The 17,287-nt window shown below is 36.1% G+C and overlaps 1 protein-coding gene across 1 annotated transcript; it reads right to left on the bottom strand.

Moving 5' to 3' along the window:
- Positions 1–3,814: 3,814 nt before the first annotated feature.
- Positions 3,815–10,965, bottom strand: mpdu1a (mannose-P-dolichol utilization defect 1a). Its single transcript, XM_056456901.1, has 7 exons — positions 10,684–10,965; positions 10,363–10,428; positions 9,811–9,943; positions 8,371–8,456; positions 8,154–8,272; positions 7,942–8,052; positions 3,815–5,781 (listed from the first exon to the last, which is right to left on the bottom strand). Exons 1-7 carry the CDS (start codon positions 10,796–10,798, stop codon positions 5,635–5,637), a joined length of 777 nt encoding a protein of 258 aa, XP_056312876.1. The 5' UTR covers positions 10,799–10,965; the 3' UTR covers positions 3,815–5,634.
- Between the last annotated feature and the right edge of the window lie 6,322 nt (positions 10,966–17,287).

The following is a 17,287-nucleotide window of genomic DNA, read 5'->3' as shown; positions in this document are numbered from 1 at the left end:
CAGTGTGTAATAGAAGTAAGATTCTGTATACCTTTATTACAAGCAAGCCCACTGGGAAAGGCATTGCAAGGTTACAGTAAGATGAAGGAGGAATGATTAAAAAATAAATAAAAAGGGGAGGGGGTATTGCATGTTTTTAATATTAAACACTACTGGTCAAAGGTTTGGGGTCAGTTTTTTATCATATTTTCTTTTTTAAGAAAATTATTCTGTTCAGTAAGGTGACATTTATTAAATGTAAAAAAAAAAGATAGATTTTTTTATAAAAATTTTAAATAACTGCTTTCTTATTGCATGTAGTTTCAAATGAAATGATTACCCCAATCATTATTGTTTTTAATACTATTACCATAAAAATAATAACAACAATAATAATAATTAACATTAGAGTGATTTCTGAAGGATCATGTGACTCTGAAGACTGAAGTAATGAAGCTGAAAATTCATCTTTAAAATCACTGGAATAAATGATTAAATTAAACGATAAACTACTTTTAAACCGTTATTTTATACTGCAATAACATTTCATAATTTTACTATTTATACTGTGTTTTTGATTAAATAAATGCAGTCTTGTTGAGCAGGAGAAGCTTATTTTAGAACATTTAAAAATCCTACTGACCCCAAATTATTGACCGGTAGTGCATGTTAAATATATCTCACTGAAATATATTGGCACAAAAGATCAATCTGTACAACGTTTTCACTTTCCTTTTCTCATTTTTTGCTTTTCGTTGGAAAAACAAACATACGCAAGCAGATGACATTGATTATCTCCCATATTGGTTTTCTCTCACATTTAATAATGCGGGTTTCTGTGAGATCTTATGTCTGTGGCATGGCCACTGTGTAACTGTTACTACAATCAGGTCTTAAGCCAGAGTATTTTCATAGGATTATTATATTAAAAACACATTTTTCTGACATTTTTTCAACTTTGTTCAAATTTATAATGGCTTCTGAGAAAAAAATTAATTGGAGGAATAATTGTTGGCGATAATATAAATTATAAATCAAAGGAACAGAAACACATTCATTCATTTATTTTCTTTTCACCTTAGTCCCTTTATTCATCAGGGGTCGCCACAGCGGAATGAACCACCAACTTATCCAGCATACGTTTTATGCAGCAGATGCCCCTCCAGCTGTAACCTCGTAACCTCGAGGCATCCCCGTAACACAGAATGGTATGATTTTGTAACTGAATGTGAACAAACACACAAACCATTGACATGATGAAAATGAATGAAAATAATAGTCAGACTTGTGTTGTTTACAGTCAAAAATGTACACACTGCAAATAAATGGAAACTCATTAATAGAAAGCTGTTTTTTTTAAGAATTAAAAGGTTAGATAACCCATAAACAAAAATGTTGTTTCAATCTTAAGATATTTTAGATGAAATCTAAGAGATCCCTAAACCACCATAGATAGTGCCAGGCCAGAGAAGTTCAAAGTTATAGGCGATTAAGTGGATAAATAAATGTTAACCTGTCTTCCATATCACACGAGGGTGTGTTTTTACAACTGACAATACTCATTATTATGATTATGGAGATGTAGTTTCTATGCATGTCAACTTGTCATTATTAAAAAAGCTGGACAGTATATATCATGCTGCAATAAGATTTGTGACGAATGCATCTTCATGTACCCATTACTATATTTAGTACAAAATGGTTGAATGGTTTGCCCTGCACCAAAGGAGAAAAATGCATATGCTATTATTCACCACTAGGGCATTTTTGGGTAAATTGCCACCTTATATTTGTAACCTTGTCTAGTTATAGTACACGAAATTAAAATAAATGACATTTAATTGTTCCTAGAGTGTGTATGTTCGGTAAAACAGCGTTTTCCTCCTTTGGGCCTACATTGTGGAATGAAATGCAGAGTGTTATCATGTTAGAAACAATTTCATCACTAAATATTTTTAAAAATCGTTGGAGTCTTCCCTGGAAGAATCCCGTGAATGTTTTGTTTAAATTATAATTTGTGACATTTTATGTATGTGTATTTTTGGATTTGAAAGTTTTTGTTCTGCCATTTTGACCAGGACCCCCTGGTAGAAGAGATGCAAATCTCAATAGGTAAAATAAAGGATAAATAAAAAAAAAAAAAAAACGTTTGCTGACTCTGAGGCGGGTCACGCATCGGACGTGCCATGACCACATTTACATTGCAACATATAGAAAACAATGCGAACAGATGCTGAATGGCGGTGCAGATGGGCGTGCCCTCACAGAAAACAATGTTTACAATTCTAAAAGGCATGGCATGTGTACGGATGCCCTTCCAGCTGCAACCCATCACTGGGAAACATCCATACACACAAATAAACTACGGACAATTTGGCTTGGCCAATTCACCTATACAGCATGTCTTTGAACTTGTGAGGGAAATCAGAGCACCCGGAGGAAACCCATACGAACACGGGGAGAACATGCAAACTCCACACAGAAATGCCAACTGACCCAGCCAGGGCTCAAACCAGCGACCTTCTTGCTGTGAGGCGATCGTGCTACCCACTGAGCCACTATGATGCCCAATTTTAGGAGTATCATAACTAAAAACTTAATAAATGAAATAAAAATAATACATGTTTAACTTTTATTTAATGTTAACAATGCAAATGCAATTAGATCCACTTATTTGGTAAACAAAGCAAGTCTTTTATATAATGTATCTACTAATAGACAGAAAATGTTACTTGTTTAGCTACTAATGTTAAACTGTACTGTAAATAAATAATATGGACATTTTAATATTACTATTATTATATCAAAATAATAATAGTTAAAATAATTTAAAAACTGAATAAATACAAATTTACACACATTTACACAAGTAAATACATAGACTCAATGATGGGCTAAAAATCTACAGATTTCTGCACACGCAGATTCCGTGTGGGCCTAGTTATTAATGAATGCTTAAAGGCAGTTTTAATGTGAACGTTACAAAAGACAAATATATATTGTTCACTGTAAAAAAAAAAAACATTTAAAAATGCCCAAAATGAGGTCTATTTTATCTGGACACACAGAAGTTTTAATCGTTTGTGTTTGTGCGAATTTCAGAAAACCGTGAATGACTATCTCCAGTCGGATCTGTATCATCAGTCACACGAGTGCAGCCCACACAGATAGAAATACTCACCAAACACCAACACCACATTCTTCAGATATATATGAAAGAACAGCATGAATGGGCTGCTTATCAGACTCAACCAAACAGCACACATCAAAGTGCTCCGATAATACAGACACACAATCAAACTCTCATACAAGCCCGTGAAGAAGCTGTCAGTATATGGAATACATAAGTATATCCACTTTGCTTTCGACATATTTTCCTCAAGTCCCTTTCACGCACACACACATACGCAGTTCTCCCAGACCCTGATGGGCAGGGTAAAGAAAACACAAGCACGGTATGATGTTTCCACACAGACATGCAGATTAGATCGTAATGATGGTAGATTGAGGTCAGACAGGTAGATAAGAAGCAAACCACACGCATGCACACAGGCTTTATGACTTGAGTATTCACTGCTCCGGAAACACACACACACACATACATACACAGCCCTGTAGAGGAGACCTCCCACAAAGCAGACAGAGCCAAAACCACACAACAGACCCAACAAACAAACCAGAGCACAGCGTCAACACTGTGCCTAAGCAACACACTGCCTGCCATTTCAATACCTTTAAACTACTTGTTGACTTCTCTACTAATCCACAAGATACTTTCATCCAACATGGGTTAAAAAGAAAATGATGTAAAAGAAAGTGACAATGTTGGTGGAGATTTAAGTCATTAGAAACATTTTATTTCAGACAAAATGTGCAGTTTAAAGGATCATAAAGTGTATTTTTTTATGAGACAATTATTCAAAAACTCTTTTTCAGGATGCAAATGCATGTACTGCGGTGTAGGTCCAAATTAATAAAGAACAAATAGTCACAAACAGACAGAAAATATTGTTAAACTTGTAATAACAGGGATACAGAACTCAATAATATGTCAATAAAAGTGGAAAACAACTCTCCTGCCACATAGTGGTGAAGTTTTGCAATGCTCACAAGCTGAATTGAGCTTATTACTACTGCCACACTGAGGCTGACCTGTCATATGACCATCTAATGTTTCCTTTTTAATGCTAAGGCATCTTTATAGGTTGCTGATTTTTTAAAATGGGCTTTTTTTGTTTGTGGACATTGTTTCTAATATTCTAACAGAGATTAATTAGACAACACAGTGTTTTTTTTACTGAACCATGACAATCATTCCCTGCACTGAAAACAGCATTTATGTATGACATATATGCAAGCTAATAAATATAATTTAGATAGCATGTTCCTTTTATGTTAAATAACCAAATTCTGCAGGATAAACCCAATAAAAAAACTGATATCACTACTGAGATGAAACTATGTAGCTACAACTTAATTTAAATGTGCATTGCTTAAGCAAACAATTGAAATCATGGAAAAATTAAGTTATTTCTAATCTGTAGACAATGAGCATTCATTTGATTAGCAACACAAAATCATACCCTGTATGTTTTTATTTATATATCAGCTCCCAGTGTTTACTGCGTTTTAAATTGGGTCATAAAAGTTTGAGCTTTGTATGCTTGATGCACAAGAACTAATGAGATTCATTCTTGCATGTCAGCAGGAAGCAGGACAATCATCTTCCACAACAACCAATGATGTTTTTACCATGTGTCAAACTGGTATAGTTGAGCTTCTGTTTGCTGGTCGGTGTTTATGTGTGAATAACAAAAAAACAACAAATAATTCTGCTCATAATAAAGCCATTGTCTCCTCAGAGATTTGTAATAAACCACTTGGTACATATGGATTCCATACAGATACTGTTTGATCGCTTTTTAAATGTTTTGAACCAGCAGAACTTTGGTTAAATAGACTTGAAATTTTCATTAAATGTTATCTTTAAATCTTGATTAAATAAGCAGAAGTCTTATGTAATGGCAGTATTTTCAGTTGGGAGTGAAATGTGATCTCTTTGGGAACTGTACATCATAATGCACTAGCTGATTTTGACAAACACATGATATTTTTGCATGACAAAAGGTCTAACTAATGCTTATGCGTCTCTCTGTGCATCAGAATTGAGAGATCAGACATGAGCTCAAACTAAATAATGATTTTAGAAGCAGTTTTTGAACTAGCACTTAAACACACTGTACTATAGCGGGCTATCCGCTTGTTAAGTCGTGATGTATAGGTGACGTATAAAATACTGTTTCTGGGTCCAAGCGTCTACTCATTTGAAGTGAGAAAATACTCATTTATTACCCCTATTTTCGTCATATCACACATTAAAGTCTCTGACTGGCATCTCAGACACCAATATTTTAACAATTTATTTTTAAAAAATGAATCACTTTCTGGCCAACTGATATTGGGCATTGATTTATACTGTATATATTGCAATTGGGATTTTCGAAAGTATTACATCGCTTTGTAAACGTTTATTTTTACCATTTGTTGAGTGTCCCCATACATTTTGAGCGCTTGGACCCGGAAGCCGCTACGCGTGACATTACACTTATCAAGCCGATATGACAGTCTGCATACAGGCAGTTTCTATTACCTCTTTCATTCAGCCTTGTCTTTCTTCAACTGAGCTTCTTTCTCACCGTTTGTTGTGCGTTTATTCCAGTACATCAGGATCTGTGCAAGAATCAACCCACTGCAACAGCAGGCCAATGCTTGCATCTGAGCTGAGAAAGAAAAACCTGCGTCCTTCAGAAAAAGAGACACACTGTCAATAACAGATCATTTGTAACAGGTCATAGAAACATAAACTGACATCTGTGCATGAAGACCAGAACAAGCTGACATATATCTTACAGGTTTGCTAAAAAGAAAATAGATATAAACAGTATCTAGTGTTATTTCCCCTTAGAAAAAGATGGCAATAGCATGCTCAATAATATTAGTACCGCGATTCACAATGGATGTTACCTAGTCAGGGTCTATTTTCAGGGACTGCATAATATTGCTGTGCCTACTGCAGCCATGGTACACCAGCAAAGTCTCTTGATTATCAGGCTAGAATGACAGTATACACTCATCGGCCACTATATTAGGTACACCTCTCTAACTGCTTGTTAATTTCTAATCAGACAATCAGATAGCAGCAAGTTAATCATTTATGCATGCAGACATAGTCAAGACATGCTCAAGACGATCTGCTGCAGTTTAAGCCGAGCATTAGAATGGGGAAAAAAGTTGATTTAAGTTACTTTAAACATGGCGTGGTTGTTGGTAACAGGCAGGCTGGTCTGAGTATTAAAGAAACTGCTAATCTACTGGGATTTTCATGCACAACCATCTCTAGGGATTACAGAGAATGGCCCGAAAAAGAGAATATCCAGTGAGCAGCAGTTCTGTAGGTGCAAATGCTTTGTTGATGCCAGAGGTCAGAGGAGAATGCCCAGACTGGTTCCAGCTGATAGAAAGGCAACAGTAACTCAAATAACCCCTATTTACAACCTAGGTATGCAGAAGAGCATCTCTAAATACAACACGTCCAACCTTGAGGCAGATGGGCTACAGCAGCAGAAGACCACACCGGGTGCCCAAAATTGGACAATAGAAGATTGGGAACACGTTGCCAGAATTTGGCTTCAACAACATGAAAGCATGGATCCATCCTGTCTTGTATCAATGGTACAAGCTGGTGTTGGTGTAATGGTGTGGGGGATATTTTCTTGCCACACTTTGGGCCAATTAGTACCAATTGAGCCTCCTGTCAAAGCCACAGCCTTCCTGAGTATTGTTGCTGACCATGTCAATCTCTTTATGACCACAGTGTACCCATCTTCTTATAGCTACTTCCAGAAGAATAACGTGCCCTGCCATAAAGTATGAATCATCTGAGACTGGTTTCTTGAACATGACAATGAGCTCACTGTACTCAAATTGCCTCCACAGTCACTAGATCTCAATCCAATAGAGCATTTTTGGGATGTGGTGGAATGGGAGATTTACATCATGGATGTGCAGCCGACAAATCTGCAGCAACTACGTGATGTTATTATGTCAATTTGGACCAAAATCTCTAAGGAATGCCTCCAGTACCTTGCTGGATCTATGCTAGGATCTAGGATTAAGGCAGTTTGGAAGGCAAAAAGGGGTCCAACCCGGTACTACTACCTAGGTGTACTTAATAAAGTGGCCGGTGAGTGTAGTTCCTAGAAAAAAAAACATCCTAGAAAATAGCAACTTTTTATTTTTCTTTGGTCTTAATACATGATGTATCTACAGAAGGGTCTAGCTTTAAATAGGGACATTATTGAAATTTAGAGCGAAATTCTAATGGTGTAATCCGATTCAATGATCTGTTAAAAAGTAAGCTAAAAGTTCTGCTACCAGATCCCGAGATCGGCTGAATGAATTAAAAAATGATTAAACTCAACTGTTTAACTCTAGGAGAGTAGAAGAGAGAAGATAGGATGTGTTTCCTTTAATTATAGGGAAATCTAACAATATAATACCAGAGTAAAGTCTGTAATTTAATTAATGATTTCTAATTAAATATCATAGGTCTTTTTTTCATAAATGCAAGGATAATTGTTTCACAATAATATCTATATAATGACAAGGTAATTTTTCTCATATTAGACTGTACATTTTCCAAAACATGTATAATTTATTTAAAACTACCAACAAATTATTGGTTTTGGTCAAAAAAATATTTGAATCTTAAAGCTACCTTCACATTTTGTCTTAAAGCCAGCATATAAAACCAGCTAGAGAAAATATTTCCTTACAAGCTTTTTTGTGATAGGACGCTTGGTTTAATATAGACCTTGAAACAATTTCTCTGTGTATCTTACATGACTATAATTTCTGCCCTAAACAATTGTGCGTGTGTGAATAGGTGTATGTGTTGTGCACCTGCAGGGAACTGAAGACTCGTCCTAGAGAGCCGAGAAACACCAGGAAAACAGAAAGTGTAGATAACTGTCCCGTGTGTCCACATCTGAAGTTACTGACTATCTGAAAAAACTGAACACACACAACATTAAATAAATAGTTTGTATTTATAAAAGATGTACCAATACACATCCTCTATACAGATTTCTGGGGGGCACAAAGTCCTGTCTCACCCTGCCAGCAATGACAAACAGCACATTCCATTCATACAGAGTCCAAACCACTGACACAGGGGTGAAAGGTGAAGCCAAGAGGAACATAAAGCCATAAAACAGAACAAGCAAAAATATACCTGAAAAATAAACAAACATATCATTATAGACAGTAAAATTATGAAAAAGGGGATTCTTTTCACATGATATAAGCCTTTCTCTCCTATCTTTTTCCAACCTTTTATGGTTTTCCCTCTGTGGTGCTGGATGAGCAAAGCCAGGAGAGCAATCTGGATCACTGCAAGCAAACTTTCCCCCCAGGCTCTACACACAAACACATTCATGTCTTAGCATGACTGTATACACATACGAAGTACATTCCTCTTCGGTATGTACAATCAGTTGGCAGTAAAGCAAACGTTTTACCATTTTTTAATACATTCAGCTGATCTATGGGTCTGATGTAAGCACTTTTAGCTTAGCTTAGCTTAGCGTAGATCATCAAATTGCATTAGACCATGACAATCTCGCTCAAAAGGTTTTGATAATTGTCCTATTTAAAGCTTGGCTATTCTGTTGCTATATTCAGAAGCGGATTTAGTGATTTTGAGGTCCTAAGCAATTCTAGCCATAGGGCCCAAGTCCAGAAATACACCGTTTCTACTTTTATTTAATTTTTATTTATATTGCTGTTTGTTTTATATCACTCAATCTTCTTTTTGACATTTTAAATGAATGCAATCTGTACATTTTAAATGATTAGTTTTCTTAAAATGAATTTACAACTAAAAATAATATATTTATTTTATCAATTTTACTGCTGGACTGCTCCATGATGGATATTTTATTTTGTAATATTATTATTATTACATAACATTACATTATTATAATAAGATTACAGTTGACTGTATATTAAATGATATTTAATTACAATAAAATTGTATTTGCAACTGTCACCATACAAAATATGGCAGAAAACTTCTAGATATATACTTCTAGATATTTATTGGGGGCCCCCAGATTTCCTGGGGCCCTAAGCGGCCACTTATCTTGCTTATTGTTTAAATCCGCCCCTGGCTATTTTGTGTAATAAAGCTGACAGTAAATTATTTAATAATGTAAGAAGTAAAAAGTACAGATATTTCTGTAAAAATGTAAGGAGTAAAAGTAAAAAGTTGTCAGAAAATTAATAGTGGAATGTATCTTATTTCCTGTTCCAAATGCCACCTCCTGCTGTGACCTGTCTCTACCTGGATTTGTGATGTTTGTGTATGGTCGAGGGGGTTCAATTTACTGCATTTCGTTGCCTTGTACTTGTACATGTGTAATGACAATAAAGTTGAATCTAATCTAATAGTAAAGTACTGATACCAGAAAAATCTACTTAAGTACAGTTATGAAGTATTTGTACTTCATTACTTCCCATCTCTGATGAGACTCATAATTTCAGAAAGGTTTGAATAAACTCCACCACAAATACATTAATTAACTTGGTTTTTTTGACTAATGAGCTATATTTCAGCTTTATCCGAGTCTGTCTCTGTCACTGACAGCTGTCATTTTGTGTAATAAGACTGACAGAAAATTAAAAGTTGCTATTTTTACTATACTACCTTACACAAACACATTCCCTTTCAGTATGCACAATTAGCTGACAGTAAAGCAAAAGCTGTTTTACCCAATGGGGAAGTTTTGAGTGTAGCAGAACGCTGCATGGGTAGAGATGGCCAACAGGTCCAGAAAAACCGAGGTCAGACACAGTCCGTCTGAACTTCCACAACAAAGAATTTTCCAGATCTGAGAAAGTGGAGCTGTGAAAACAAGTGATATTTTATTATCTAAATAGATACTTTTATAGTTTTTATATTTTCTTTCCTCATTTCAATGTTAGCTTATGTTTACTTGCTGTGATTTTAACAGTTTTGTAGTTTTGAGAGATTGGGATTATTTCAATATGCCTATATAAATTGACATTCTAGTTATTTTATTACAGAAAATTAAACCAATTTAAATGAGAAATGTTGCCTTTATGATTAACATTTAATGTATTTCTGGTAGACTTCATTTCATTTTAAGTGACAGAAGTGTTTTAATAGCTTTAGTTTTAGGTAGTATCTGTGGAAAGAAATGCATGCACATCCTTAAGCAACCTCATAATTCAGAGCTTGGAAAAATAATACTTTGAATAATACATGAAGCATGCAGAAATTATGCCAAATGGTCTACTTACCAATTACAATTCCCATCAAAATAAATATTCCCATAGTCTTACTCAGGACAATCTTTAGGCAGGGTACTAGAGCAAAAAACAGTCAGAGAATAACAATGTAGTCCAAAAATGTTTTAGCTCAAAATTGACTGAAGGCTCAATGTATGTTACTAAAATTGCAACTAGAACGTCAAAACATGTTATTTGTGTGGTAAAGAAAGTATTATATTTTAAAACATTAGACACTATAATTTGCTGAGGACGTCTATTCACAAGTTAGTATTTTGATATCCACTGACATTATCATGCGTTAAAAGTTATGAGGTTAAAGTCGTGTCTCACCGTGCATGACGTTGAAGTAAAAGAAAAACTGGTCATAACATTTTTCTGGCATAAAAAATGTCAACAAAAATTCCTTCATCGGAGGCATCATCGTCTCTTGGTCAGACGCGTCCATAGTTCAGGTACTTCCGTCGGTGGTCCTGTAGCAAAATAAACAAGTGACTTTTGTTCCTCTTTTTAAAACGTTTAAGCAAAAATCTTTGTGGTTACTAATGACCATTCAAAACATTTGTAAAATTCCACTAAAGCTGTCTCTGGTATGACGGAAAAGCAAGCTTCTCCAATGATGTGTACTTTTTAAAGGGGCGTGTATGTTTTGGGGTTACAAATTCGTGTTGTCATGTTTTCAGCGCTGCCTAATGGAAAGTTCTACTTTGTCTGGAAGTGTTTAAACCCAAGTAAAATGATCCGGAAACAACACTTTTCAGTTTGACACACCTCACGTTTTCGTATTTTTTGCAAATTCATGTTTTTATCATGTATTGGCCTCGCTATCAGCGCTGGTGGACGGAGGATTCTATTTTCCTGCAGGGGGCGCTCGCAACTCACACAGCACAGTCAATTATTTGTTTTATTTTTTAAATTAAGACCTCAAAAACGTTTAATTTATCTTAAATTGAAATTTAAGCAATTCTTCACATGGAAGCTAAATAAATAAGCTTTCTATTAATGTATGGTTTGTTAGGACAGGATAATAGTTGGCCAAGATACAACTATTGGAATATCTGGAATCCGAGGTTCAAAAAATACATTGTGTTGTCTAAATTCAGTTCTTCGCAATGCACAATATTAACCAGGAATTAAGTTTTTATATATTTAGAGTAGGGAATTTACAAAATATCTTCATGGAACATCTTTACTTAACATATTTAAAAAATAATCTAATCCTATTATAAAAGAAAAATCATTTGTCCCATACAATGTATTTGTGGTTATTGCCAAAAACATGCATGTGCAAAATAAGACTTTTTTTGTTTTGTGGTCCAGGGTTAAGGGTTTTAATTTATTTCTTTATTTTTTTTTCTTTATTTTTATGTCATGTCTATTTTAAAGTCAATCCATATTGTCTCTTGGGAAACTGTTCATATTTGAATCAGACCAGAGAGCTGTCAGTCCCACAAACACTAATACATTTTGTGACAAAATACTTTTAAAATAGGATATCATGGAAATAATAAAGAAACTGAATAAACTGAATTTATAGTCATTGTTACAACAAACTACCTTTTGGACCTCACACCATCTCTTCTTCTGTAAAATTACAGTATATTAAAATCAAATGCTTATTTTGTTTTACTTATAAACTAAAACTGTGTGCTGTTTTACTTTTGTTAAGGCAGTAGCATATTATAGGGATAGTTCACCATTTACTCATCATCAATGGATCTATACCTTTATGAGTTTCCTTTTCTCTCTTGAACACAATAGAAGATATTTTGAAAAATGTTAGAAACCTGTAAACATTGACTTCCATAGTAGAGAAAGCAAATGCAAAATAACTTATTTTGTGTTCAGCAGAACAAAAGAAACTCAAAAATTTTTTCTTCTTCATAATATTTGATTCAATTTCAGGGTAATCCTGTGTTTGAAAGTTTAGCAATACTGGTGGCCGTACACTTATTGCTCACACTACACATACACATTTAAAAAGAGACTGAACATCATTATAGTTTAAATCTGATGGCATCTTTTGATCTCCTTTTCTGGAGATTAAAAGTGACAAGAAGCTGAAAACACTTTTGCAGTGATATAATGATTACAAACCACTAGATGCTACATGCACTGCTGACAGTGATGTTTAAATGACAAGAAAGATATGTAAATAAATAAGCAAGTAAAGTAACAGTAACGGGTTAAGAAAGCATCCGATCATGTAGATGTTTCCACAAGCTCAGCAATTCAATGACATTAAAATTTAACTATTATGAAAGTTTGATTGCAATGTATGAGCAATGTATGATCTCCCGTTTCACCTCATCCCAAAGGTAATGTACTGAATTGAGATTTGGTGACTGTGGAGGCCATTTGAGTACAGTGAACTCATTGCCATGTTCAAGAAACCAGTCTGAGATGATTCGTGCTTTATGACATGGCATGTTATCCCCCTGGAAGTAGCCGTCAAAAGATGGGTACACTGTGGTCATAAAGAGATTGACATGGTCAGCAACAATACTCACGTAGGCTGGGGCGTTGACAAGATGCTCATTTGGTCCTAATGGGCCCAAAGTGTGGCAAGAAAATATCCCCCACACCATTACACCACCATTACTAGCCTGAACCGTTGATACAAGGCAGGATGGATCCATACTTTCATGTTGTTAACGCCAAATTCTGACCCTACCATCCGAATGTTGTAGGAAAAAATCGAGACTCATCAGACCAGGCAACGTTTCTCTAATCTTCTATTGTCCAATTTTGGTGAGCCTGTGTGAATTGTAACCTCAGTTCTTAGCTGACAGGAGTGGCACCCAGTGTGGTCTTCTGCTGCTGTAGCCCATCCGCCTCAAGCCTGGTTCATACTCGACGCGTCCTCTAGTTCGCTTGAGTGCGCGCGGCGAATATGACATCATCGCTGTGTTTGCGGACATGATTTTGCCTGGCGGAGCGCATGATTTTTTTTGAGACTCAAGCAAACAGTTTGCGTGGCGCCACGTTTTATTTGAGTTGAATATGAAACACTGAATAGATTTTGTCTGAAACAGGTACGACTGTCCAGACATCTTTATAATCCGTGATCATAGAGATAACCAGATGATCAATAATTCTTGGCTAGAAATTGCAACAGCTGTAGGAAAGGAGGAAAGTTTTTGCTAAACAGTTTGGAAAAACCTGAGGGATAAGTTTCTTAAAACCAAAAGAGGCCATGGCAAAAGTGGAGACCCAGGTACACAATTACAGAAATATGTTTTTCCACCAGTCATAGGTTTTACTGTAAATATTACAATTTAGAATTTAAAACAATTTAATAGCTACAAAACTATAATTAAGGAAAACATTATTTCTTTGATAACTGGAAAGGAATATTTGAACGTATTGATATACAATATACTGATGCTCTGTTTTTCTAGGTTTTATTGGTGATAATGGTCAGGAATGTTACACCATTATTGCCTTTTTAGCATAAGAAGATGACAGCCAGACAGCAATGTGTGAATTGTGGAGCGGGCTAAATAAAAAAAAAAACATCAGTATTTTTTGGTAATTGTACTTATTGCTTTTAATGTTGCATAATAAAAAATATATTTGTGGAGCAACACATGTTTTGTTGTCAATAATATTTTGATAAACTTTTATAGGTTGTCTTTCTATCATCTGGAACCAGTCTGGCCAGTCTCCTCTGACCTTTGGCATCAACAAGGCATTTGAGCCCACAGAATTGCTGCTCACTGGAAATTTTCTCTTTTTCAGACCATTCTCTGTAAACCCTAGAGATGGTTGTGCAAGAAAATCCCAGTAGATCAGCAGTTTCTGAAATACTCAGACCAGCCAGTCTGGCACCAACAACCATGCCATGTTCAAAGTCACTTAAATCACCTTTCTTCCCTATTCTGGTGCTCAGTTTAAACTGCGGCAGATCGTCTTAAAGAGCCCATATTATACATGAAATAGGGTCATATTTAGGTTGTAAGGGTCTCCAACAACAGTCTAATATGCATGCAAGGTCATAAAACACTTTGATGGTCTTATAATCTGCATTTATTTTTACCTAATTATCCCAACGACTCCCATATGAATCGTTCAGCGATTCATTTGTTCCCAAACCCCTCCTCAGCGCGAAGCTAATCTGCGCTGATTGGACCGATGACAGCCTGCTGCAATTGGTCGACAGTGACAGGCTTCAGCACGAGACAGAGTGAAATGCCCAGCTGGTAATCAACTATATAAAAGTAGTCACAGTGCACACGCGCTTCATAGTGTAAGGCTTTTTTCACACACACACACAACCCTCCTCAGAAGAACTGGGGAGATCGACGCGAGTCTCTCTCTCTCCCTCTCCCTCTCCCTCTCTCTCTCTCACACACACACACAACGCTCCTCAGAAGAACTAGGGAAAGCGACGCGAGTCTCTCTCTCTCTCTCTCTCTCTCTCTCTCTCTCTCTCACACACAAACACACACACACAACGCTCCTCAGAAAAACTAGGGAAAGCGACGCGAGTCTCTCTCTCTCTCTCTCTCTCTCTCTCTCTCTCTCACACACACACACACACAACGCTCCTCAGAAGAACTAGGGAAAGCGACGCGAGTCTCTCTCTCTCTCTCTCTCTCACACACACACACACACACACAACGCTCCTCAGAAGAACTAGGGAAAGTGACGCGAGTCTCTCTCTCTCTCTCTCTCTCACACACACACACACACACACACACACACAACGCTCCTCAGAAGAACTAGGGAAAGCGACGCGAGTCTCTCTCTCTCTCTCTCTCTCACACACACACACACACACACACAACGCTCCTCAGAAGAACTAGGGAAAGTGACACGAGTCTCCTGTCTCCTAGCTTACGATCGATCGCCATAGCAACGACAAACGGCAGTGGAACGCAAGCTCACAAAAGCCTTTAACGTTAAATCCGTAAACAAATCGGCACGCGTCGCGTTTTTAACGTGGCTTACATGTGATAAGAGAATATAAAGAGTAACCGCGTGTACTGTACCAGGTTAACAACTCATCTTTGGGTAGAGACTGTCAATATTATCCATCTGAGCACAGCGTGACTTCATTCGACCGGCGGCGTCTGTGTGTGTGTCTAGTGTTTTTTCTGTGTTAGTGGGCGGGGCCACAGGTTTCAAATCTCCCTGGTTTGCGCGCGTAACTACTGGCGAGGATTGTGTTTCGTGGCTGCGTCATCGCGAAACACCTAATGACTCGTTATCAAGACGACTCGTTTGAAGCACTATGAGTCGACTCTTTTATAGATGAATCAATAGTTTTAAACACTGTACACTTACAGATTTAAGCCTTAGCTGGATATTTCACTTCACTTAGAGCTGTGTTACACACTACATGGAAGGGCATTTTCAAAAACCCATAATATGGGCTCTTTAAATGCACTGAGTTGCTGCCATGTGATTGGCTGATTAGAAATTTGCACTAACAAGCAGTTGGACATATGTACCAAAATAAAGTGGCCGGTGAGAAAATGGTTCTTTGCTTTTATATTTGATATGAAGTTAAGTGTACGTTAAGTTAAGATGGCATAATTATCATGTATAATGTGATTGGTCAAATTCTTCTAACTAATTTTTGACCCCAATTGAAGCCTTTCATTTGACAAACACGTTCTTCGTTTGAAGGAATACTATGATAAGAGAACAAGATAAGAGGGCTTTTATAATCTGCTACGGGCTTATATACTTTTAAGGGAAGTGTTATTATTATTATTCAACATTCTGTAAACCACAAATTAATCCACATCTAAAGGCATCTGTTTTGAACGTTTTCTACATAAATATTGTTTAAATTTGTTTTATAATGCTTTCAAGAAAGATTTTTTCAATCTTTGCCTGAAAGGGTGTGTCAGTTTGTGTTTTAGTACACTATGTGGTTATTAAAATCATAAAAACCTGAACACCATTAACTAACACCATACAATAAAAGAAAAATCTAAAATCTACACTGTAAGAAATGCTGGGTTTCACACAATTCCTTCATGTAATTCCTTCCAACACAAATCGATTAGGTTAACATAATAGTTTTTACAAATTTAAGTGGATTAAACATTAAACAATCAAGTTGTCCCAAAAAAACAAAAACTCAAGAATTGTGTTGATTCGGTTCATTTGAAACATGTAGTTTGAACAAGCAGCAAAAGTTATTTTTTGAGTGTGCTAAATTCAATTCAATTCAATTCAATTCAATTCAATTCAATTCACCTTTATTTGTATAGCGCTTATACAATGTAGATTGTGTCAAAGCAGCTTCACATAAAAGGTCACAGTAAATAGGAACAGTGTAATTCAGTTTGTAGTGTTTAAGTTCAGTTCAGTTTAGCTCAGTTCAGTGTGGTTTAATAATCACTACTGAGAAATCACTACTAAATGTTGGTTTCTGACAAAAACCTTACTTAAATTTTAATTGGCAAGAAAAATATTTGTCATTTCAGAAAACTCAACTATTAATACAAGGACTAAAACAACAGCAGTATGCAGAGGTTGGGGGTTTACGCAACAGGAAAGCCTTTAAAGGAGAAATGTGTTCTGTCAATGTTTTCATGAGCCTTGGCTGCACCACTTCTGAAACGTAAACTCCGCCGAACATCAAAAACTAACTCATACTGTGTGACAAACAAAATCTGTTCATTATCAGTCACTGCAAATTTGCTCAACTCCTTTAATGGAGATATTAACACAAAATGTTCAGAAGCGTAGGAGCTTGAAATACAACAGCTTTCTTACAGGGCTGTCAGCGTTATTATTTTTTTAAACAACTAAACAAAGGCTGGACCGCAACTGTCGTTTAACATTTAAGGAAATGACATGAATAGTTATATAGATAGTGTTATTTGTTTTACAGTGTCGCTGTCATGGTGTTTTTCTCTTTCTACAGAAACAGTACAAAGTCCCACGGTGCATTTGCTTTATAGCACCCTGTGCAAAC

Source organism: Danio aesculapii, chromosome 5, assembly GCF_903798145.1.
Source record: "Danio aesculapii chromosome 5, fDanAes4.1, whole genome shotgun sequence".
Lineage (NCBI taxonomy): Eukaryota > Metazoa > Chordata > Actinopteri > Cypriniformes > Danionidae > Danio > Danio aesculapii.
This window is presented reverse-complemented; position numbering and strand designations above follow the sequence as displayed.